General features: G+C 43.1%; 3 protein-coding genes across 7 annotated transcripts; 1 reads left to right on the top strand and 2 right to left on the bottom strand.

Annotated features, from left to right (window-relative positions):
- Positions 1-1,968: 1,968 nt before the first annotated feature.
- LOC107217351 (tetraspanin-3) lies at positions 1,969-6,560 on the bottom strand. 3 transcript variants are annotated; one of them, XM_015654853.2, is made up of 6 exons: positions 5,911-6,560; positions 5,720-5,800; positions 5,101-5,289; positions 3,824-3,988; positions 3,323-3,541; positions 1,969-2,457 (listed from the first exon to the last, which is right to left on the bottom strand). In XM_015654853.2, exons 2-6 carry the CDS (start codon positions 5,777-5,779, stop codon positions 2,263-2,265), a joined length of 828 nt encoding a protein of 275 aa, XP_015510339.2. In that variant the 5' UTR covers positions 5,780-5,800; positions 5,911-6,560; the 3' UTR covers positions 1,969-2,262. The 3 variants fall into 3 exon arrangements, with proteins under 3 accessions (XP_015510339.2, XP_046597629.1, XP_046597630.1); XM_046741673.1 differs by having other exon boundaries at positions 5,720-5,802; positions 5,855-6,560; XM_046741674.1 differs by lacking the exons at positions 5,720-5,800; positions 5,911-6,560 and adding an exon at positions 5,555-5,660.
- Positions 6,561-6,886: 326 nt separating this feature from the next.
- Positions 6,887-9,746, top strand: LOC107217323. Its single transcript, XM_015654820.2, has 2 exons — positions 6,887-7,590; positions 8,446-9,746. Exons 1-2 carry the CDS (start codon positions 7,178-7,180, stop codon positions 9,146-9,148), a joined length of 1,116 nt encoding a protein of 371 aa, XP_015510306.2. The 5' UTR covers positions 6,887-7,177; the 3' UTR covers positions 9,149-9,746.
- Positions 9,747-9,872: 126 nt separating this feature from the next.
- LOC107217352 lies at positions 9,873-24,859 on the bottom strand. Of its 3 annotated transcripts, none has more exons than XM_046741665.1 (19): positions 24,693-24,859; positions 18,273-18,404; positions 17,215-17,300; positions 16,851-17,112; positions 16,626-16,755; positions 16,397-16,548; positions 16,052-16,327; positions 15,624-15,935; positions 15,173-15,268; positions 14,490-15,081; positions 13,494-14,149; positions 13,237-13,415; positions 13,016-13,155; positions 12,635-12,784; positions 12,475-12,564; positions 12,029-12,386; positions 11,782-11,951; positions 11,495-11,641; positions 9,873-11,407 (listed from the first exon to the last, which is right to left on the bottom strand). In XM_046741665.1, exons 2-19 carry the CDS (start codon positions 18,346-18,348, stop codon positions 11,200-11,202), a joined length of 4,080 nt encoding a protein of 1,359 aa, XP_046597621.1. In that variant the 5' UTR covers positions 18,349-18,404; positions 24,693-24,859; the 3' UTR covers positions 9,873-11,199. The 3 variants fall into 3 exon arrangements, with proteins under 3 accessions (XP_046597621.1, XP_046597619.1, XP_046597620.1); XM_046741663.1 differs by having other exon boundaries at positions 12,635-12,793; XM_046741664.1 differs by having other exon boundaries at positions 12,635-12,781; positions 13,007-13,155.
- Between the last annotated feature and the right edge of the window lie 791 nt (positions 24,860-25,650).

Here is a 25,650-nt window from a genome sequence, read left to right on the forward strand (position 1 = left end):
ATCACGCTTGTCATGCCCCGAATGGCACGCTTATAATTCAAATATACGGTTGTAACTTTCTTCGATCCAACCTCCGCGTGCTTGGTTATCACTGTGCTCGAGTCTGGCGATTGTTTTCACGTTCAAACAGGTGGAAATGGGCCTGAATTTGTTTCAACCTGGCGAACCTCTACGCCACTGACTTATTAGGTGAGCGTTTCATTGGACGAACAAAGCGACGCGAAGCTTAAACTCGACGAGCGTACGCCAATGTTTCCAATCGTCAGCGCATGCCTTCGAGAAATAGGAAAACTACCGGGTGACGATTTATTTTCGAAACTCTCGAACGTGCTTTTGCCGAGCGTATCTTCATTGACGAGCGGCTGCTGTCGCGTGTTGGTCAGGATAATTCCTTGACGCTCCTTTCGATTCGCGTCTCACGCTCCTACTCGTATCTCGACAAAATACTCGCAGTTTCGGTCTTATGCGCATAATGAGTGTGCAGATATTTTTAGGCATTTGTGAAGGATTTCTGTCTGGGTGTTCACGTCATCAGTTTCCGCCTTCGGTTAGTCTCTCTTATCGTTGAGGCGTGGCTATGCCGATTTTTTTCGTCATTCCAATTGTCATTTGTCTTATCCTTTTTTTTTTTCCCTAGTATCGAGGTTTAGTTTTCTATTCAACGACTGATGGAAATTGTTTAAACCGATGTACAAGTGCAAATTAAAATCTTGACCTCTTTTTATTTCGTTCGATTTTTACAATCTCGCATGATTAAATCGGCTCAATTCCGATCGTGCTGCACGATTGAACGTTTTTAATCTTTATACCGGTGATTTATTTTTATTTTCAGATCCGCGGCGCGGCCGAGTTTCAATTACGGATCTTTGTTTCTCTTCTCTTCGCAGATTTCTACCTATAAAATAATACTCCGCAGTGCCACTTGGTAGAAAATCGAGTTAGGTAGGCTGTTGTATGCGTCATTTCCATTTTAGTCTCATTGTCAACGCAGCGTAAATGTAACGGTGGCATGTTCATCATATGGCGTATAATACATTTCGTAATGAGACCTAATTACTCCACGTACTCTGGTGGACTTTCGGAATTAGCTCATTTAATTACACACGCGTTACAGTTACAATGCACGCACTTGTTGCGTGCAATTACATTTTAAAAACAATTAGTTCAATTCGTACCTCGGTTAGTTTACGAAAAACCAAGCAAACGATACTCATTTATGAAAAATCGTATTGAGTAAATTTCACTTTATCTTACAGGAGATATACAAGTTTGTTTTGCCTCTGACTCCACTATCGTTATTGTCGTGATATAAAGTTAACGCGTACAGCCTTGTTATGAGTTGTTGGTATAATCTTTGGATAGGTAGAGATAAGGTTTCTTTGGAAAAAATGACCGCATCTCGTCAGTCGCTCGATTCTGACCATGAATCGAGTTACAGCCGACGATTATCTTCGGTTGATGACTCCTTTCCTGATCAGATCAGTGCGTTATGCGTTGACTAATGCTCACCTGTAAGTCGTTAGCGTAAAATTGACGTCACGTTACTCACACTGTCACGAGAGATGAGCTGTGCCGAGTTTTCCAGAACGCTGCGCACTTGTCGTAACACTTGTTGCGTGCATTCTTCGCTCGAATCGATCCAGCTGTGTTTTTCGTAGAGCAGGATTTATCCCAACATGACCAATTGCCAGTCGGCGAAGCGACGTAAAAAAAATCAAATCAGAGATAATCAGTGAATTGAATATCGCTGGATTCTGTCATTTTACGCGTATGAATCCGGCTTGGCGACAGTTCGAAAATCCGATAGAGAGAATATTATGAACTGACGATGGTTAGAAAAATGGTGAAATTTAGAATTGGAAGAAATGCGTAAAGCCACAAACACATTTTTCCTCATCAGTCTCGTGGTAGTTAAAAAAGGAAAAACAAGGAACGTCGAATTTTGGTAAACAGTTTTGAACGCTTGCCCAAGTTATAAATAGTTTATTTGATTTGATAAAGTGACTTACGTCTACAATGGATGTACAATGTATTATGTACTGAGCAGCCTGCACACAATGGACTATAACCGTGACGTGGGTGAATAAAAGCAAATACTATTATATGCAGTACAAAATTCAGTTCGGTTGCTGTACAGATTATTTCTATAATAAAACCTAGGCGTAATCAACGTGTGAGATAATCAATTCTCATCTCATTTCTGCGGGTATATATCAGGGTTATACCATATTCTATTTGACTATCATAAGTTATACGTAAAAACTACGTCTTTCGTCTTGGCGGTACTCGGGGTTTAACCACCAGCTGAGAATCCACCCCTGTACTGGATGCATTTCGCATCGGCGATGCATTCCGGGAGTTTCTCATCCCGCTAAGCGACAGGATATCACGACGTCTTCTTGCAGCGCCCTCCTTTATCGCTCGAGCAAAGAAACATGCGCATATCACCCCGCACACCTTTGGAAGAGAGGAAAAAAAAGATGTGCTTAGTTTTATTGAACGGATAAAATGCCAGGTTTTTATGACGAGAGATGGACTATTTTCGTTTATCGCATTTCAAATCATTTTTTCATCTAATAACTTGTTCATAGTTTCACATATCAAAATACGAAATAATATTTATTAAAGTATTATATAAAATTTCACTTTCGTTATTCATTTCTCAAATATTTTCTTTTCGCAGGATCGGCTTGTGTAACATCTGAAATTTGTAAAATATTGCATCTGTTTGAAATAGCGGCAAGCATCAAACGTTTTAGAAAAACTGCACATGCGTCTAAAGTTTCAAAATTTTCTTGGGAATAACAAGACACCATATATTATTATGCGATTGTTTTCATTTTACGACATACGTTCATGTCCTCTGAACAAATGAGCAAATGATGGTCTTTTCTTTTTGCAGATTTTAAGTCATTGTACAATCTCTGATTTACCGAGACTCAAACAAGTGGTTTCGGAGCGCCTGAATAGTCGCAACCTAACACGAATTAACAATTGGTCGCGCGCTTGTTTCTCGGCAGGTAAATGAAACACATTTTTTTAACTGAATTTTTCAGATGAGAAATCCGCATTCGTCAAGCTTTCCGCAAAATTTGAATTTTGAACACTGAAAAGTGATCATAAATCTTCTAGCTCTTTGAACAAGTGCTCTCAATGTACGAAATCGGTGGAATTTCCTATTGTCAACAATAGAAAGTTCATCGCCTAAGCCCACTGGCAATGAATTTCAATTCTATCCTATAAATACCCTTAAATACCGAGCAAACAACGAATGAATAATTATTTTGTTGAGCTCTCCATTTTCACCTCAATTAACGCTCACCTGGAGGAGAACGGAGCAAAGTGCGAGTAGGAAAACGTGAAGGAGAATGGAACGCGTTCGGTTAACAACGAAGTGTAAGCATCCTCTGGAATACATCGTGGTACAAGTGCCACTGGTAACGGCTTCTGGATTTTCTACCGAGGATGTGTCGCAGCAGGACCAAGGAACGGAGTCCAGGATCCTGTAGTCGGCGGGTCCATCGATGCCGCAACAGCCCAGCTGAACAAAAATGCGAAACAGATTAGCCGAAGAAATTTCTATGCATCGTTTTTAAACCCGAATGCGAGCGCAAAAATTAATGAAACATTTATAGTAATTGATGCAATCGTCTCGTCGACGGAACCTGATAAAGAAGCAGTTACCGTATCAACGATCTCAATCAAGTCTTGATGAAATCTCGTACCGCCTACCACAGCAACGTCAGATAATATCTAAGATTCCTTGCGGAAGTGGAATATTATACCCCGAGGGATAAGAATCGGCAATCTTTCGACAACTTACCCTTATTTGCATCCGATCCCATGTGGATTTTTCGTCGGTTGTAGCAAGAGCGAAGGCCGTCTCGTGGTCGGAAGTACGTAAAGGGTCGATCTGTTCGTGCTTAATCACAGCCCATATTCCGGTGCCGGCTTCCACGAAGGCGACCGTGCCCAAAACCACGGCAAACTTTAAAGATAAAATCAGAAATTAGATCGCAATCGCTCCAGACGTGACTCACGATTCCATTACATTCGTGACGATGACGCCGCCGACAGTGCGAGCTATAAACAAGCTCGTCAGATTTACGAGTGGTCTTTGAACGTGCTCAAAACCAACGCCGTCTAATTGATGAAGTTAGCGATGGACGCTCTGCTCTGCCTTCAAATTGCGGTTTCAATGTCTTTTCTTAAGGTTGCGAATCCTCGTCGATTCTCGAATTCGAATCAGGACATTTTTATTTCAGCCACTCGTGCCTCAATATACGACCAGGTATACGTTGATACTCGACGTTTTTACTTCGCGGAATGTAAATGTTGTCATATTTTAACCGAGCTCCATGTGAGATTTTTCTAGTTGAAATTTTACGCGATGTGAACATATATCGAATAATCACAATCGTGGTGCATAATTGGATACGTTATATTTCAATGAAGTCTGATTACATCGAAATTTTTTTTTTTAACCGTCAGCAAAACCGATAAAAACTCAACATCTATTCTTACGTGCCAGACGTACATCTTATCGATGAGTTGTGGTAGAATTTCTTTTGTTTTAATTTAATGATACAAGATTGAGATCCCGAGATCAGGAACCTAGATATCGTTATCACAGTTGTATAAATAATCGCGAAATGAGTCATGAGCAATTATTTACAAAAAATTTCTCAACCAGTCGCACCCATACGAAATTGGCACCTAAGCACTTCCTCGCATTATCTTTTCGGCAAAGGAATTGAATCACCGACGCTCGATCAAGACCGCTGGATTTTTTTTTTTTTTTTTTTCTTTGCGGCAATTAACAGCTTTAGTTTTATTTTGGCTATAAACCGAGACGCAGTATCTTCGCAAAGTCGAAGCATTCTAATGTTTGCTCGGGTCTTCAGCGTTTTTCGGGTATTACATATATTTTGATCTCAGTGTTACCGGCTTCTGTTAAATTTTTTATTTATTGCCACTGCGTTGGGAAGTCGGACCTAGTGCCGAACACCAATTCGACAAAACTTGAAAGACTCAATTGTACCGTGTATTCTACAAGAATAACACAGGCCTCGAAACGGCCTCCATCAAAGGTCGCCTTACACATATGACTTGCACCCTGTGAGTCGAATCGACGATGTGCCATCCCCCCCATCCAAGGAGACAAGTGACCAGACCCATGATCAGGAGGGTGATCGACGACCCGCAGACATCGTCCGGAGTCAAGGGCCGGTACTGTTTCAGCTGGTAAATAAATATCCCAGATCCTACGGAGACGATGATGCCAGAAATCTGTTGAAATTGATAAAAAGAAGATAGATTTCATCAAAGAAGCTCCGATCGCTCATTCCGCGTCTTATGATTCTCGATATCAGAGGCGAGCTTCGTAATCTCGCGAGATAAGCCGACCGCGTATCAAAGTTGTACTCGTATAGACACAGCGCGGGATGACAAAATCCACGGTCGAGGAACGACGGTGGGTTCATTTTTACGCCGTAACTTAAAAAATCACGAATCACCGACAAAACATTCCGCCTTAGCAAAGATCTTCAAATACCACAACAAGTGTCTTTTAAATTTGCAGAAAGATGCTGTTTAACGACTCGAACTTTTCGCCGACGACGATTATACGACACACGGTCATCGGAGGACCGGGAATAACTGGAATGCGAAACGTGCGACGTTATAAGTGGTGGTAGTAAGTGGATGGTGGTAGACTTACGCCGAGCAGGATGACGTAGGCGAGTAGAAAATACCGGAGGCAGGTGACGGTCCGAGCCATCTGACGACGTTTATAAATATCCTGCGCCGAAAAGAAAATGGAAATAAAAATTGAGAGTTTGTTTACGGAGTGTACCGACGGCGTCGGGGCCGCGGTGAATGGCAAAAGCGGATACTGCGCGTTCTACGCACAGCTTGGCCAGGTTCTCATCGGTGTGTGTCCAGTCGACACCCGGAGTAAAATCGTCCCAGCGAATCACCACCGGTCATTGCGGTGGCACCGGATGCTCGTATTCCAATCTCGGCACGCGTTGCTCGCTCTTATCGCACCTCATTCCACCGGCCCAGGCACCAAGCGATGGTCGAACGTACCGGAGGCCTCGAAAACAGTGCCAAAAAGCCAGTCCCACTCTCACAAAGAGGGACGCTGCTGAAGGACGGATGACCTCTCGAAGAAATCGGTCGAACACCTCTTCGATTTCGACTTGGATGAACCACTCGTTGTTCGGCTCGCTGCACACCGCGGACTGTGCCGGTGTGGCTGCAGCAGAGCCGCTTACCGAACGTCACGCATCACGGTGACCCTGATGATATTTTATATCGCAGACACGCGTTCTCCGCCTCTGTACCATGCGTTGACCCCTGGCGTCCGATGAGAACAAAGAGATCGCGTTGCTGGAGTACGGAGGAAATGGAGATCTCTCAAGGGTCAAGGGTCACCGATTACCGGACATTCGTATTGTACGTCTACTGATTCACGTCTGTGTTGATTACGGTTCACACTCTTGGGATGGGGAATTTTTATCCGCTTCTTTAGCGTCGCGCTTCTTCTTCGTGGACCTTTGACCGGTACCAGAAGCCCATTATCGATCCGGGGCTTGTTGTGTTTCTGCGTCATAGTAACGAGGACAGGTGCATTTTTGTGGGGGGTCAGAGACTCTGAGTCATCGCTGATCCGGTCGTGGAAAATACTTGTTATTCTGACCGGTTAGATTCCCGTTTTTGAAAAGCTACGAAGCTTGATGCCAGTCACTGGAGTCAGGATCAAAGTTCGTTGCGGAACCTCCGTGATCGATCTTTATTTTAGTGTAGATACTCGATCGGTAATATCGTGGATTTGCCTGAGCTAATTAGCGATATGAACCTGGAAGAGAACGTCAACTAATTAGCACTCCGTCATTGTCGACTAATTTTAGCCAAAGGTTTAATCTTGTTGTTCGTTTTCTCAGCAGCCTAAAAGTAAATTCGCGTTCTTGCCAACTTCAGACCGGTGTCATTATTCTCTACCAAGTTAGTGGCGCCATCGGGGACGATTCTACAGACTAACGAGTCGAGTTAAGGATTACTCATTGATGAATCCTTGACGATTAATTTTTACAGAATTCCGAGCGTATTGGTGTATGCTTTTCAGCTAACGAACGGAGCCTTGAATAAATGCGTTTTCCGTTCGGAGTTAAATATGTTTAAAAAAAATTATATCTTATCGGGGATCGATCCTCGATCGGACCGTCTGGAGAATGAATTGGCAAAACGTGGCAGGCGGCGAAACAACAGAGTTTCGTTTGTTTGTTTCTTGCTGATGAACTCTCGGCGCAAGAAAATGTCGTCGTCTTCGTCCTCGAAGGGTACGCGAAAAACGTACAGTTTCGAGGAGCGTGAAATCCTCATCACTTTGATAAACAAGCACGGTGATGTTGAGGATAAAAAATCCGATCCGACTTCAATGTGCAAGCGAAAATCGGCCTGGACCAAACTAGCCGAAGAGTACAACGCTCTCGTTGGTCCTTACGCGACAAGGTCTTCGGTTCAGCTCAGACGCTGTTGGGAAAACATGAAGGCTTGCAAGAGGAATCGGGAGGAAAAACGATCCGGGTAAAGTAGATCGTTTCGTGCGATGGAAGTTTTCTGTTTATCTGATTGAAAAAATCGGTTGAAATTTAGAAATTCGCAGGGAAAATACCCGAAGTCTACCTCGTCGATTCCATTCATTCTTCTGTGATATGTTGTTGTGGTAGGATTACATATAAATACGTTCGATAGATATTTTCATGTACTAATTCGGGGTAAAAGAGGTGAAACCATCCCTCACTTGAGAGTTTATTCTCAAATAGTTTTTTTTATTAGGGATTCTCGATGATAACGTTGAGTTTTTTGGTAAAACTACTCGGATATTATTGATCACTGTAATCAACTGAGAATAATGTGCACGGTATCATCACCCTTATAACTGCACAACCCTTTTCTGAGCGAGGAGTTAAAACAGTAAGATTTAGGGGTGATTTTTATCACCGATTCGAATTAGCATGTTTTGAAAGTATTCAACGTATAATTTGTTGCATAATTTATTTTGCGATAAAATATACATGAAATCACATAATAAATTAGGAAAGCACGAATCATCAGATATACTAGATCAAAAATCGTATAATCAACTGTATAAATTTCGATCCTGTATATTCGATGATTCGTGCTTCTTCAAATTTATTATATAATTTCTTATATATCTTATCCAATTTACAAGATAAATCATGCGGTAAATTACACGCTCGATTCTTTGAAAAAATTTTACGATTTGACGCATGAATATTTCGATGATTTTTGAAACACGTCACAGAATGAAGAAAGTCGTCGATGTGTCATCTCTACGTTTTAAACATTTTCATCCATGCCAGATGCGACCGTTTTCAAGCCGCTCTAACCCGATCCATACAACAATTCTCACAACAGGCCGACGTCGAAGGGCCCAAATCACAATATATCCTCCGACCGTCTGCGGCTGAGTTTGTCGAATTGGCAGGACGGCACTTCGGGTCAAAATTCCATAGACACTTCGACTTCGGCGAGCACGGTCGGACTTCCGCCGAACGTGGTATTCGAGCCAAAAGCTTCGGAGCCGTTCACCCTGCAGAGCGTGCCTGCCTCAAAGGCCTCGAAGATGGCGCTGAAGGGTAGTCAGCGAGGTGACCTTGAGGGAAAGGAGCCACCGCCAGGGGTTGCGGTGCTGACTTCCGGTTTGACCGAGGCGAAGATGGAGCTGCCACCCTCGGTCGGCCCGATGGGCGACTGTCCGGAGAAGTTTATGACCGATCCGGAGTCCTCGATAGAAGACGTCCACTCCGACACGGAGGATCCGGCGATCGCTGATGCTCGCGGAGCTTTCTGCATCCGGAGCAATAGCATTCGGCCAAGCGTTCCGTCCCCCTGCAGGATTCCCCAAAATCGTCTGCAGCGCAGAATCGGCAGTGCGGCCCAGCGGAGTGAGGAATTGCACGTCTTGGCTCTTTCCGAGGCTCAGATCAAGGTCGACATTGCCGCGATGCAGAAGGAGGAGGCGAGGATCCGGCTCGAGGAGGTTCGGTATCGCAAGGAGGAGGCCAGGCTGAGAATGCTTTTTTTCACCTACAAACTGGACAGACTTAAGGAGGACTGAGTCACCGGATGGGTCTGGTTTTAATCGTCGTGACGTCATTTCCCGCAATCGCCAATGCGGTTGCGTTTCATTTCTCAATTGCTTGGTGGGCTCGTTGATTGAAGTCGCTTTTTTACTTATTTCGCTTCGTCTATGCTTATTAGACCGGTTTTTTTTTCAACCTTTTTCTTTTTTCTTTTTACGTGCTGTTCGAAAAGTTAGTGTTTAGTCTCAAACGAAGCCTCGTGAAACCGGTATTCGGTAGTAGGATTCTAAAAGACGTTACTTGTATCAGTTTAGAACACGGGTGAGATAAGAATTGACAAGGTAATAAGCATCTTCATTTATTCAATGCACTCAACTATAAACGGTCGCATCGAATACAAGATGAACATTCAGGTGTATAGTAGTTTCGACCTTTTTGTTTTATAGAAAACTTTATAATCTGTAAAGTAAAACTAAAAACAGCCTCCCAACCTGTACAGTTTTAGAGATATTTCGGTTAGAGTGTTTGAAAAATCCAAACCGGATGAGTAACCTTTTACAATTTTGGTACCGAGCTCCGGTTTCACGAGGCTTCGTTCGAGGCTGAAAAATAACTTTTCTAAGGGTACGCAAGAAGAAAAAAAAAGTTTAAGAAAATCCAGCCTAATGTTTGTACTCGGTATCTCAAAAAAGAAAAAGAAAGAAAAACATTCGTACAGTTTGAGCACACTGATTATATGCGACGAGTGATAAACTTGGATTGTTGCTTCAATGGGGTTTTTGTTTATTTCGTATAAACAGATATATTAAATATCGTCTCGTACAGTTTAATAAATATAAAAAATTGCATACCTTGTTTGTGTTTTTGTTAATTTTAACGGTCTTAATGACTACCTTATTTCAAATTCAATGTTAGTATCATACATATACAGTAATAGATTATGCGGTTTATTTTCAATTCAAGAGAAAAAAAAATATCATTGTATAACGCACTTTTCAAAATACTATAATTTTTCAAACAATGTAATATCTTCCTTTTATTGTTGCTCATTGTTCTTCGCGTTTCTGTAGAATTTAAAATTCAACTCCGATTCAACAGTTCATTGAGAACTGAATGGAAATTTCCAACCGTAAGGTATCATTTATCTATTCTAACATATACAAATTATATAAACGCGTAAAATAGATTCACAGTGCGCTTTATAGAGCTTCGCGATTATTCCGTCTGGCCGATCCGTCGCTGTCTGTTTCAAATAAATATAATTCTATTACATACATCCTACATTATACGCGTTCGTTAACACAAAATACCCTAAAGTATATATCTATTTATACCTAGTCTAGATTCAAATTGACATTACGTAAGATTAGTATTTGCAATTAATTGATCAATTATTTTGTTCATTACTACTTTCAATTTTTTAATTTCTACTTTTAATTGTAGTGCATACAGACAGTGTGACACTTTCTTATTGTTTTCCTTCGCTTTTAGTGAATCAGGCCGGTGTACAGCTTGCTCAAAATTCATTGATACAGACAATTTTTGAAATTCCATACTTTAAGATAACCAGAAATTATTCAAGCCTCACATGAATCCACTTTACACTCTGTGGAACAAACATATTGTACCTTTTATTGAAAAAAAAAACAAATTATATTTTCTCATCAACTTTACTAAACATGCAGAATGTTCATACATCGATCGTATGAAATATTTCGGGCAGTTGTCGTCGGCAGTAGTTATATGTTAAATGTATAAAAGTGCTGGGAATTCCGGGTACGTGAAAATCGAGAAAATCGTTACAGAATTAACCGATGACTGACTGTGCTTTAAAAATTGCATCATATTAAGTTCGATTACTTCACAGGTATATATAAGATTGATTAATTGGAATAAGATTGATTTTCAAAAGTCATAAAAATGACGACGTTGATTCGAAGCTTCATCCGTATGAAAAAGACGTCTTTGATGCATCAGACATATCATTTGAAGCATCGCAGCGCGTCCGCGAGAAATTTTCATAAGAGTATATTTTTTCTTTGATTTATAGATCAAAAAATTTTGTCATTCCTTTTTGCCCCCACCTTTACATCAGATGAAAGTTTTCATTTCGTGCCGATTTTGGTTCGTTCCCCGAACAGTGAGCGCTTTCAAAGAGTGAAGGATCGGTGTAAATCGGTTCGCTGGGATCAAATCCCGCCCGTCTTGTTCCCGCTAATCCTACGGCGCCTTCCAGACCACCGGAACTTGTCAATCGTTGATTGATGACGTGACTCAACGATCTGGAAATCGATCTGAAGAGAAGTTTCGTTAGGTGAATTATATGCAGAAATTGCACTAAGAAACGAAATTTAAGGTACATCGCATTTCAATTAACTTACGTCGACTGAAAAGGCTTCTGAAGTCCTGATCTCAGAAATGAAAAATTATTCTGCGCTCGTGTGCTGTACGCGTCTTCGGGATTGCTGCTGCGATGCGAAGACTTGTCAGCGTTTCTGTTCTTCACGATTATCGAATAGGCGTATTTCCTGATCGGTTTATTAAAAACGGTTACAATGCAAGGATTCAACGACTGAGTAACGTGGTGAAATTTACGGAGAGCATTGATTCTACTCAAAAAAAATTGACCCAAGCTTCTACTGTTGATAGATTTAGGTACGTCAGTTACCTGTAAACGAGCATTGAGAGCAGAACTACGGATACGAGAAGAACAACCAGCCCAACGACAGCCACAACAAGTCCGTAATACTCGCTGGGTGTGATGCAAACGGATTCGAAGACCTTGGTATGCTTCTCGACCATGTTGTCCTCGATCATATCATACCGAGAGTCGAAGACCTGTTAAACGAAGGATAAACAGTGAAAATTCGGTCACTTTTACCCTTTGATCAACGCTTGATCCTTCCGAATCGCACCTCGATCATCTCCCTCACGTGTTCCTCTTCATTCTCGTCCTCTTCGTCATTTCGCGTGCTGTTTTGGACGTTGGATGCGGCGGAGGCGGCCGTTGTTGTGACGTTGACTTGGTCCTCCTCGTTCTCGTCCATCAAAGTCACGTCTCCAAGGTCTCTTCTCCTCCTACCGAAGGATGGTTCGCTTCGACCAGCGCCTCCCGAACAGTAAGCTGGCTGACATCCGTCTCTGCAAGTGCGAACGGTGGCCTCGAAGACCAGGAAATTGGACTCCGGAATTTTGAAAGCGTTGAAACGAGCCTCCAAACTGTCTTCCCGGAGACGGTCAAGACCCGGAAACACGTAGTTGTCCACTGGGCAGCTGCACGTTTGGTTTTGAAAACAAAAAGAACACTGTGGTATCTCGAAACCAAACGCTGATTGGATCAAAATCGTTCTCGTATCCTCACCCGTATCTATCGATTAATTGTACACTTCTTCCGGAATAAGGATCTCGGGCTATGACGTTGGTAGCAAAGATGTCCGTGACGTAGTTGTACCTGGAACATAGTTGTGACGGACAACCGATAGCTTTTCAGCGACAAGGGTGTTTGAATTCTACCCACTTACCCGTCTTGAGCCTCCAGCCTGAAGGTCAGAGGGTCACCGACTGCTATGGTGGTCGTTGGTCTCCCCTGGTACAGGATCAACAGCCGGACTCTCGAACTCAGCGTGTTTTCAGCGGGTAGATATTCTATCGGTATCGGTGATCCAGCACTGCTGGGGGAACTTTTTAAGGTTAGACCGAGATGCGAAGATTGATTTATCAAGCAAATGCATTAAGGTGCGGCTAACTCCATGCAACGTGCGAAGCAAACTACGAGCGTCTGTCAGATACGCCATCAAAAAGCTCCATGGAAACATTTCACTTTCGCTTTGGCTAACAATAAGATGGAAAGGAGCGACTCGTGCACTCGAGCAAAAACACACAAGTTATATGACCTGGCATACCCGGCACCGATGTAGCCGGATGTGACGACAGCCTCTCCTGGTCCGCGAAAGAGACAGGTGAGGTTGAAACGCTTGTCCCTACCGGTCTGGACGTAGTCCGAGAACTGGACCACCACTATGTTCGTCATGGTATCACCATACTTGAAAACACAGCGTAAGATACGGTGTCATTCTTCAAGTTTTCTCGTTGTGGCACATTTTTTACTGCTGCTTATACTCACTCGCTGGGTACCGCATTCCGGATATCCTTGAGCTCCGCTGATCCTGAGGACGTTGACGGTCCCTCCGTTGCCTCGGAAAAAACATCGGTCGTAGTACCCGTAAGTGTAAATTCGGCCAATGAAACCCTCGGGCGTTCGGAGAGTGAACTCCATGCCCTCTTCGCTGCAAACTTGACTCACTGAAAGCGAAGAAAGTGAAGAAAGTGTCAGAAATGAGACGACCTCCTGATGGTATTCGAGTGAAGCGACTGACTAACCGTCGAGACACTCGTCCTCGACTCCCTGTCTCCCGTTTCTCTCGTAAAAATCATAGTCCGAGCTCCTGTCGTAGTAGACGGGATCGCCCATCTCCATGTCGCGGGAATCCCTGTCACTGAGCTCGCAGTTGTCTCTCTCAGCGCCGTAGGGAGCGGCGTATGGTCTGAAGTTGAAGGACCTACAGACGAAGTCCCTGGCGTCGGCGCACTCTCGTTCGCAAGTTGCGAGGGAAGAGGCTGTCGTGTATCTTCGGACGAACGGCTTTCGCACCCTGGTCCGCTGACCGACCTGCCGAAAGTTGTCCTGGTCCTCGCACCTCGATATCAATGGAGGTCTGCCTATTATCGGACCCCCGCCAACCGACCCGAATGGTCTCGTTTGGTGGACTCCACCTTCCCCAACGTAGCCTCCACCGATTATACCGTTATCACCGTAGCTGCTGTCGTAGCCATCCAAGGGTCGCGACGGTCCGTGAGGTCGACCACCAATTCCGCCGTAGCTGCTGTCGTATCCATCCATGGGCCGCGACGGTCCGTGAGGACGACTCCCGATTCCACCATAGAGAGGACGACCTCCGTACCCTCCTTTCGTACCGCGAATATCGTCCTCGAAACCACTCGGGTATATTCCATTCGCGCTTATGCCCCCGGGGTAGCTGTTGAGGACGAGTCATGTTGGAAGGCGTGGAATCGATTATGGTTCATGGAAAGAAAGTTCAGCTTAGACCGTCAATGCTTATGGCTTAGTTGGTGAAAATCGAGAGTCAGTCTGTCTTCATCAAGGGCGAATATTGTGAAGAGTTATGCGCAAATCAGAATCATTTGTGACTGATCTAAACTAGTCTGACGGTGTGCACATGGAGAAATATTTATCGTATTTCAAATCTGTTTGAGACTGTGTAATACCATGTTGAATAGGCTTCAAATAATAACATCTTTAAAAATTTGTAAATACTGTACCAATTCCTGAACCTCTCAGGTCTCTGGATATCTTACCGGTCTCTATCACGTTCCGGGAACCGATCGCTGACGGGATATCGATCAAGAGGATACCTGCTGCCACCAGTTCCGATGGGTATTCGATCAAGAGGGTCTTCGGGGTAGCGTTCAAGGGTGGTTGGATAGCGGTATCCTCCTCCAGGATAGCGGTCAGGACCAGTTGGGTACCGATCAGCCGGTTCAGGGGGATACCGTCCGCCGCCACCTCCTGTAGGAAATCGGCTCGGGTCCAAGGGATCGCCGATGGGGTAGCGACTGGGTCCAGTCGGGGGATACCTGTCGACCGGAAACCTGCCTCCGTATGTCGGGTACCGGTCACCACCAGGCGGATATCTATCATCCGGGTACCTATCACCAGGAATAGGAAATCGGCCACCTCCAGACGGGTATCTGTGGTCAGAAACGGGGGGTCGACCAGCCCCAAGCAGCGGGTAACCATCGTCTGGATATCTATCGCCGGGAATGGGGTACCGATTGCCACCAACGGGCGGGTATCTATCGTCCGGAAGTCTGTTGTCCCACCCTGGATATCGATTCGGATATCTGTCTCCCTTGTTGTTCGAGGGATATGCGGCGTCGTCCGGGTAACCTGCGGAGCGGGAAGAAAACTTTCACGTACCATTCAACGGTGCGAATCTCGAGAGTCCAACGCTACGGGGCTCTGCCAGTCGGCTACCTACCTGGTCTCCCTACAGTCGGCCTTCCCTGGTTCGTGTCCTGGCCCACAGGGTCCGGTCTGTACCCGGGAACATCCCGGTCACCGTCCATGTATTGATCTGCAGTGGACCAAGAAGGAGCGGATAAAAAGGAATGCGAGCAGTTATACGTATACGTATCACGAATGATCTGATGGATTGAAATGCGGTTTATCTACTCGGCGTGATTCTGACGTCAGATGGAAACAATGGATCCCCCTGAAGTATTTGCACTTGAATAATAGGGGGACACGCATCGGTTGCCACGTCATGAATTATACTCCCGTGAAATTATTGTTTTTGTCGCTAGCTTGTTAGCATTACGATCGTATAGCTTTCAACCCACGGCGCAGTGTCGGAATATTGACCTTGCCGATACCGCTCCGTTCAGTTTCACAATGGACAAGGATAGTTATGCAGAAACCATTCGACTTACGCATCAAATTCTCGTAGTAATCGTAGTCCGCGTCGTATATGATCCTGTGACCGTCCCGTTTGTTGAATCTACTCAAACGGCAGGTATGGAAGTGCTCGGAGTAGACGGCACTCCGACATTGGAAGCTGGTCTGCCTGAGGCACTCGTCGAGACACTCGCTGAGGCTTCTGCCGGTTATTTCCGAGTGAAATTCACCGCTGAGCCGGGAGTTCCGGTACCGTTGGAAGGCGGTGTCCGGTCGTCGACCGTCGGCAAATAGGTGGGATGTCACGCTGTTGTCGGGGTACTCGGAGCCCCTCGCTATCGAACGTTCTACGTTTTATTAGCGGGAAAACGGAGGTACCAGCAAACCGTCAACATGACAGAGTTGGCGGGCGACGAATACCGTCGAAAGGTATATTTCAACGAGACGGAAAGCAATATCTTACGGTTGTCCAGGCAGACAAGGTCGTAAAAGTGGTAACTTGGGCTGCTGCTGATCCCGATGTCGTCCTTCTGCGAGACCGAATCCTCTTCCGAAATCACGCACTGTCTCGTTTGGTCGTCGAACTCCACGCTGCGGCAGAAGTACTTGTCTGCCCTTAGACAAAGGCCTTGGCACTCGTCGAGGGTCAGGTTTGTGTAGATGTCAACCTCGAAGGGTCCGCGAAGCCGCTTGTTCTCTTCCTTGACGAAGACGGCCAATCCGTCGCAACGTCTTTCGGCTGCGATAAAATTACCACCGTTAGAACAAATTCGGGATTAAACTCGACTCAACTTCTCAATTGTATCACCATTTAGACAGGTGTTCTCGAGGTAGTCGCAGTTCGGGTCGTCCTCCAGGAGCTCGGGGTGAGTCCTTCGCGTGAAACGACTCAACGAGCAGCTTCTCAGCGCAGCGTCGTAAGTCGCCGACCGACAGACGAAGCTGAACTCGTTCAGACACCTGTAAACAAAACCGAGACGAAATTTATCGTGTCCTTTAAGGATCCACGGTAGGATCCCAACTCTCATCCAACTCACCTATCCTCGCAATCGGTCCTGTTCGCCGCGCTGACTTCCTTCAAATCAGTCATCGGAAGTTTAAGCTTCTTCCGCGGATGTCTTTCGAATACGTAGCGACGGTTCGGACACTCCCTTTCTATCCTATTAGCTGAAACCAACCGTGCGATTTAGTTTCTGAACATCTATTACATCCTCACACGCTGTAACATAACGATCGACATTCTGCAACCATTCGATACTCACACATCAGGCAGACTTCCGTAAAGTGGACGCTGTTCGGCACGAGCATCAGGTTCCCGATACCTTCGGGAAGTGCTTGTTCCCTGGTCAGGTAGCAGGTGCTCTCTTCGTACTCGGCGGTACCGCTAAAAGATGCGATTCTGCTCCCCGGCTGGAAGTCGAAGCTTGTGCACGCCCGGACAAGGTTGTTAGTTGCTGTTCTATCGCGCAGGCAAAGCTCCTGGCACTTTTCTAGAACCCTGAAGGGAGGCGCCGAGTCTCTGACCTGAAAACGTGAGTCGTTATCATTTTTCAACGTACGATCGGGAAACCAATCTGCTGGCGAACGCGTGTAATGTTGAGAAAAGTGTTTTTTTTTTCCACTTACCACTTCGTCGTCAAAACCTTGCAATTGCTGGTCGGGTAATCTTTCGTAAACTACTCTTCCCGCGCCACCGTTGCAGGTCGTTTGAGCTGCGATCAAAAATTAGGCTCATTTCAGATCGATAATATCAACGCACACCATTGTTTTCCTCTAATTTCGAGGCTGCCGTCGAATGTATGTATAAATGTGAAATTGAAAATTAAACAAAAGCTGCAACACACGATCGCACCGTCATCTCTACCGGGAAATTTCTATATTTATTGTATACGAATTGGCGGTGCAGCGGTTATACCTCGTCACACGTTATAATACATTCGTTTTGCGCAATTTCGCAACCGTGTGACATCATTTGATTTGTCTACGCCCATTTTGCACATCCGGTCGCAGTTCTGCAGTTCGTTTTAAATTTTTTCCTTCTCGTGGATGACATTTAGTCACGTTTTTATTTATTTTCTTTTCTCGTTTACAACAATATCCCGAACTTTTCCACCAATGAATCGATACCGTTGAGAAACGGTATTGGTAATTATTTGACCCACACGTTGTAAAAGAGAAAATTCGACCACCTGAAAACAGACTGACGGTCGGCCGTGTAAACCGCGCGGAAATTCCAAGAGCACCCGTGGTTCCACGTACTGTTACCGGAAACGGAAGTTACGCCATCAGATTTTGACAATGCCGATTTATAGATTCTTTTGTATGATTTTCAGTCATTCACTGTACGCGCCACTTTACCTTTTCCCATCCTAGTAAATAGACGTATCATTTAATTTAACATTTTGATTTCTCTTCGCTGCTTTTATTGCAAAGTGATGGATTCTTTTCTTTCTCTCTCTTTCTCTCTCTCTCTCTCTCTCTCTATCTCTCTCTCAATAAGATGAAGAACTTTGTCGGAATTACAACTTGCAGACAAATTGAATTAGTTTAGCTCGAAGTCGAGTCTCCCGCTGCCTGCCACAATTTCTACTCTTACTACTGAATCTCCGGCTCTCAGCCTCTTGACCATTACTACTCGAGCGTGTTCGCGAAACAAGGTAAAGAAAGTATAGCTGGCTGCTTACCGTTGGTGAGCATCTTGAGAATGGTGAGTACCGTGATAGCTTGAACCATACTGAACATATCATGGATTTTTCTCATTTTGAAAGTTGAGTGCTCACGGTAAATCAAGTGGTCATGTCACTTGGGGTAATACTCTGCAATCAGACCATTAAATTCGTCACAATTAGAATTGGATTATGCCATTTTCACTCGGTGAACGCAGAACAAGGGTCAACGATGTGCTATACATTCATCGGAAAATTTTATGATAGTTGTCCATTAATTGTGCGCGATAATATCGAAGCATCTAACAGATTGTTGCGTTATACGAACCGGCGGTAAATCCATTGGTACGATGTCGAAAGTGAAAGATTAATAAAACGAATCGAATCAGAGATAAATTTTTTCACGTCACCGAACGATCTTCACCGCACGAAATTATCCCCGCTTTCGCACAATATATTGTTTCGCTTATCGATTAAGCGAAACTCTGCATCCAATACCCGGGAAAATATATCACGCGTGAAAATAATCCGAGGAACGTGAAAATAAGTTGACTAAATCGTTCGGTGACTGTTGATGTACTGGTCGGTGAGACGGTAAGTTTGAAAAGGATAAAATATACCGGCTTACCCGTTGCGGTGGGTGATAATGGTGGTGGTAATGTCGGACAATGTTCGAATGCCGTACATGTTTGTGACAATAATTATCTCTGCCCCCATCTCGCGATAGTTCCATCATAGCAAACCGTTTTACGACTCTTCTCTACAATGGGCCAAGAGACCTCGACGCGAATATAATCGTTGCAGGGACAAAATACACAACGATTTCTCTTTTTATCGCTCAGCGAGATCTGCAGGATCAACCACGTCGTATCAAATTTTATTTTACACACCAGATTTTTTTTTTCCGACACCAGATCGAACGCGTGACATGTTTCATAACCGGCAATGGGATCGGATATTTTTTACGTTACGATCGCGGTACGCGAACTCCGCGTAACTGGAAAAGCAATCGACCTGCGATCATTTCAGAGAAGATATGTACTCGCCAGCTCGTTGCAGAACTTTATAACGTAATTCAAGAGTGAATTATACACCTTTATAGTTGTTACGATACCAGCTATACGTACGCTTAGCTGCAGATTCATTAATATTCCGAATACTCTTCATTACTCTATATATGGTTGGATGTTTCATCAGAGGTGTCGTAATTAACAAGCTGAAGTCTCGCCGGTATATCCAATTTCTTATTATCACTTAACTCGCTTCCTCTGGAAGATAGAATCGTTAATCTTAATACCGGTGCTTCAGACGCTGCGCTTCAATTCCTCCCGTTCGTCACGTGTCGCATTTTATTTCAAATGAAATAAAAAAACGTCCATACTCGGAGATTTTTATTCCTTTAAAATAAATTGCTTTGACTGAGAAAAATTGTGAGTAATTGAACCAAAGTTCATTATTGTTTTTTATTTTCAAACATCTATCTTTATCGCATCTCAAGTTCTCAGGTACGAAGATCCGAAATAACAATATTATCAGCTGGCGGGAAAGTTCGATAATTCACAAATGCAAACGTTCTTTTCAGATTTATCATTGAACTCGTTGGATGTCAAGATCAGAAAAATTTCCACAACTTTTTGGTTGACTTCATTTTACCAAACGATATGTAAAACAATATTTGGATACACAAAAGTGTATGTAAAAAATCACTTAAATCCATACTTTGCCCGATCATAATCTCTCGAGGAGATCTATATTTCAGACTAGAATAAATAAGATATCCGAGGATTGTTAGGAGCCAGTGAAAAAAGATGTCAACAATATTTCCTAATCTTCCATCTATCTTCGCTTGCAGCTTCGAAGTTCGGTGAAGATGATCGAATGAAAGCCTCGAATTCATAGGGCAATAGCCCTGAGCCTGAACTCGATCGTCGTGTCGCAAAGTGTAGTGGTTATTACACGCGTTACACATGTGCAGAACGGACACTCACACGTACGTGCGTAAATAGCCAAGGCAACAGAGCGTGGTTCCTAAACTTTTCCACACACCCTCATCGAGCATGTCTCCTATCCCCGATAGAGTCGATAATACACACACTCCGTAAGAGACCTTCGCCCGAAACCACAATTACCGCAGGAATTTCGATCACCGTCCGTACATCTGCTCTCCGAAATTAATTGTCTCGCAGACTTGACGGATTCCAAGGCAAAATGCACGCGGATAACCGAGGCTCAATCATTCGAATCGTTCCTCCGAATTCTCATATCTACCCGAAGTTTTCTGTGAAAGTTGTCGCTGAAACGCCACCGGATAGAGCGACCAAAGCTACGTGTTGCATTCGTGCGTGTTCAAAATTTAGCTACGGTTGCCTATTTACTGGCAGTGAGTTTCACAGAAAACTCCCGTTTCGATTGGCATTCCTGTAGACTAAGATCTTTATTTACGGTTGAAGTGAATTTTGATCGTTAAAATCGGCGAAAAGTTGTGTAAATTCTCAGTGATAAGGTCTTTTGCGAAATGTCGCATTTTTCTTTTTGTCTTTGTTGAAAAGAAAAAACATACCACGTTATGTAACAAGGGAATAATCAACTTTTAATCCTATGTTACATGTAGGAATTTATTTACGACTCAACTCTGGCCACATTATTGACTTGAAAAGAAAATAAGAGAAAATCGAAACAACGCGTACAAGTAATGTACGAATGTAGATCAGCGGGAGTCAAGGCACCCCCACCTAAAAATATACTTGTTAAAAATAAAAGAAACCTTTCAAAAATCTTGGAAATACAATAAAAATAGTTGTCTGGAATTTATTCTATATTAACAACATCAACAATTCACATGATGATCAATTATAATACGGAGAAATGTAATTAAAGATGGAAAAGAAAAAGAGTAAAGCAGAAAAATTGAGCGAATCTTACAGTAGTCAATAAATTGAATAGCCCGCGATTCTCCCTACTTCCTGTTACACGTTTCCGTCGCATTCACGAAATTAGTCTCATCGAATTCCACATACGAGAGAGGTAAGATGTTACACATCAGTTTGCGGGGAAGTATGACATTATATTTACATATTCAGATGAGGGAAATAAAGTTGAGAGGGAATAATACGCCACTTTCGTCCCACTTTTTAGGTCAAAAATGTTCACATTATTCCCGACTCAAATATAATGTCAACCTTTATCCAGTTTTGAGGATGAATTTTTCCATCATTAATCTATGTTCTCAATTTTACATCCAATATTGCGAAACACGTATCGGCTCCTTCTTTTCAAGTCCCAATAATGTGGCCAGATTTGAGTCAGAAATAAAGTCCTGTGTATGTAATATTTCTCGCTGTTCTTGTAATTACATACACAATTAATTGAAGGTGAACGGCTCAAATAAATTAGCGAATATATCGTACCTACATACCGCGTTGAATTCCCTTGTTGGTAAAACGTTTCGAATTAAATTTGATTCGTGCCAAATTATATCTGAGTGTAATTACGTTGAAATGGTGAGATTGGAAAAAAAAATCTTGAATTTATCGAGTCGTTAGCTTTATTGTCAGACAAACATATCGCGACAGATCCTTTGGCTGCAGTTTCGTATATATACAGAATTCCGCAGGGAAATTTAACCCTCCGACATTCGATTAATCAAAAGCTGATTTCTTCATCCCTTCACGGGAAATGGCGGCAATTTCGCATTTCTTCGTTCCATGTGTATATTGAAATTTCAATTTATCGTTGATACCCGCGGTGTTTGGTGCTCGAAATCGCAACACGATGACCGCATATCGTACCAACTATAGCGCGTAAAAAAAAGCACGTAGCACTTCGGTGTGTCGCGACATTCAATTATCGTGACAATAAATTAGTCACGTCGGCCTGTTCGAATCAAGGGGAAAAATTTTTCACGCCTCGAGCTGTTTCCTGCACGATCATATTTAACAATGGCCGTGTAACCGCTAGTCCCGTTTGTATATTAACAATGAAAATCGAACCCCTAGCAATCACCTTCTGGCTCATAAATTGCTGCTGATTGTCTTCGATCGAGTCCAATTTTTATAACCTTTTTGCCCAGTTTCGCTCTCAAATTTCATCACAAGACTAAAGAATTCGCTAAATTGTGCACGAAATTCCGATGAATAATTTCTATCAAGGCAAGGGAAAAAAGCTGAGAATTATGTGTGTTCTTTCTTTTTCGAATTAAGTTTCATTTGCAGATGAAATGAGGTAAAGGAAAACAAAAGAATGCTTAACGAGAGATGAGAAAAAAGAGGTGCCTGTTATTTAAATCAATGCGTTGAATATAACCGTAGGATAATTTATCGTCAAAATTATATATATATATATATGTACATATATATATATATGTATATATATATATATGTACATATGGCAATAAATTAGAGCGAAAAAATTACGATGAGAAAATTTGTTTGAAAAATGTCTAGACGAAAGAAAAAGGATGAAATCCGTGAACGTAGGCAGGGAAAATTTCAATTCGTATAGCAACTAGAAAAATTCAGTAAACCAGGTATTGTTAAAAAAACTGTTTAAATATTGTTGGAATTACGAAGAACGAGGTACGCATAACCATTTTGCGCTATCGTCGATCTTTTTTTAGTAATTGCAAGGCAAAATCAGTTTGTGAGGTTTACTCTACTTTTTTAGTTAAACAAGGCTTCAACGTCAATTTATCGTTGCGCGAGCGTTAAATTTTCGCAACAGTTGCGAGAAAATATAGCAACGGTGATCGCAATGAGAAAGAATAGTAACGGTTAATTTTCATTTTCTACCTAGAGCTACATTGTTCGATTGTGGTAAAAAATGAAAATAGTTAAGGACAGAGCGGTAATCGGAAGTAAAAATTTCTCTCAGTGATAAAATGAGCTTACTATACTTCCAGCAGCAATAAGAGGTAATTTGCAGGCGTAGCTGAATAAGGAGCGTGTGAATTATGTCCTTCTGCTTTTGACGGTTAGGTTAAATTTATGTTTATACAGCTCTGAAAATCTCGAGTCAGCATTTAACAGAGTGTGAATAATGGGCGCGATGTGTACCGCAAGTGTGCGCAAGCTGCACATTGTTGCGAACGTGTTGTATAATTGATGCAGTCCAGAGGCTGCATTATCCCACCAGTAATGTGCGGACTGCGGGCGCAAATGCAAACGCGAAGTGTATTAATTGCGCTGCGTGTGTCGGGTATAATATACGGATAGTGCGTGAATGTACCCGACAGACGCGTCTTATTCCGGAAACGGAAGGATATTGTTCGCCATTGACTGTGTCGACGATCGCGTTTTCGAACCGCACGCAATCCCGTTCTCCACGCCATGTACGCGCACCTCTCTGTCAAATACCAAAGCCTCTAGCATTTCACGAACGTGCAGCTCTCGCGAATCCTCCAAGGGATAGTCCTCCGGCAATTCTCCAACCCTTCGGGGAAATTAATCGACCGCATTCACTTTCGGCCCTAGATGCGATGTATCTAGAGTCGATGGGGAAGTAAAAAACAGACTCGCTGAAGAAGAGAATATCAATTCCCTAAACGGAGAAAAGGGCGCTCTAACTTTATTAGCCGTAATCGTCGTCATTAGCCTTCTCCTAATCGTACAAATTGACGATGAAATTCTTAAGCCTTTTCACTTGAATTTTGAGAAGAAGAAAGTACTGGATTGTTTTTTTTTTTTTTTTGTTTCTCTTTTCAAGCAAAATTTCTCTTCTATTGTATAAACGACAAAGTAATTGTAAAACCTGAGCAAATTATCGAACGAAATATTCTTTCTATATGATTGTGTTGAATACAGGAATGAAATAAGAAGTCACGTTAAGTGAAAAAATATAAAACGAGAAGTATATTAATTAATATTCGAAGAAATTTATTTATATTATATGTAAAATTTTCTTCAATTATACAGTTTCTTTTTACGTCCCAACCTCGCATCAAGGGATGCGATTAATCCGGGTAAAAAGTTGGATCGAAGGTATACGGTAGAATATACAAATAACGCTGTACGTACATATATAAAGGAATTCATTATTCGGCGGAATATGAATTGGTTGAATCTGCAGGACGAATGAATTGAGAATAGGGGAATCGGAAAGTAATCGATTCGATATTTAATCGGCCCGTGCGTAATACGTCTCAAATAATTAACAATTGTTGAGCGGTAATTATACGCCGGAATACAATGCCGTTTGAATTATTGAACGATCGTCGAAGCGCGAAATAAGATCGGCGTGCTATCGAGTGGATATATTCGTACAATGATCGAATTATACCGAAGTAACGAAAAATAACCGAAATTGTTGTTATCTTTACACGTAATCTCGCCTTCCGATCGACCAGCTGTAAAAATGTCTCGATCAAAACTAAGGGCGGTGGTTAAAATGAAAAAAACAAAATTTCAAAAAAGTAAATAAATAAAAACTCAAAATTATATTCACCTTCGTTTCGCCGGTTCCCCGTTCTCACGGTTCCAAGGACCGCGAAATCCCGTCGTCCTCGAGGGCCGCAGCAGGGAATTGAGTGAAAATGAACACCGATCAGTGTTGAGCAACAAAAAATTCGACCGAAGGCTCTGAGGCGCCAAGATGGGGCACGTCCAACACGAATGGCACCTGTAATCAGACTGAGTGAGAAAATCGGCGGCAATAAAATAGCGGCGTGACTACGGACCGTGATTAAGCTTTGGATCCGAGTCCCGATGCAGGTGTAGCAGGGGGCCCCGACCCCCGCAGGGGTCCAACCTGGCCTTGCTGCCGCCGGAAGTGCTCGCATTGTTCCACGGACATCCGGGAAAACGCATCTGGCCGAAGCCGACGAGAGCGTTCGTCGTTTTAGCCATTTATACACACGATACGTTTGTCTACAAGCATGGCCGATGTGCGGTGCACAGAGAAAAGCAACGTCATCGCGGAAATATGCCTCCGGGTCCTACGTGCATTCCCTCACACCTCTGATGGAAATTATTCTTGGTGCATGTCTTCACTGAGAAAAATTTCATTTGTTGAAGTGAGGAAAAACGAGGCACGCGTAAAAATTTTGCCCTATCTTCGATCCTTTTTTGGTAACTGCAACGCAAAATCATTTTCTGAGGTGTACTCTACTTTTTTAGTTAAACAAGGCTTCAACGTCAATTTATTGTTGCACAGGCATTAAATTTTCGCAACGGTTACAAGAAAATATAGCAACAGTGATCGTAGTGAGAAAGAATAGTAACGGATACCAGACTTTCCGGTAACAGCTATAAAACTAATTCTCATTTTCTACCTATGACTATATTTTTCGATTGTGGTAAAAAATGAAACTACTCAAGGACTGAGCGGTAACCGGAGCTGAAAATTTCTCTCGGTGTTAATTTGATTTTCAACCAGGCGAATTAGAATCCCACCCTTTCACGGG

Source organism: Neodiprion lecontei, chromosome 5, assembly GCF_021901455.1.
Source record: "Neodiprion lecontei isolate iyNeoLeco1 chromosome 5, iyNeoLeco1.1, whole genome shotgun sequence".
NCBI lineage: Eukaryota > Metazoa > Arthropoda > Insecta > Hymenoptera > Diprionidae > Neodiprion > Neodiprion lecontei.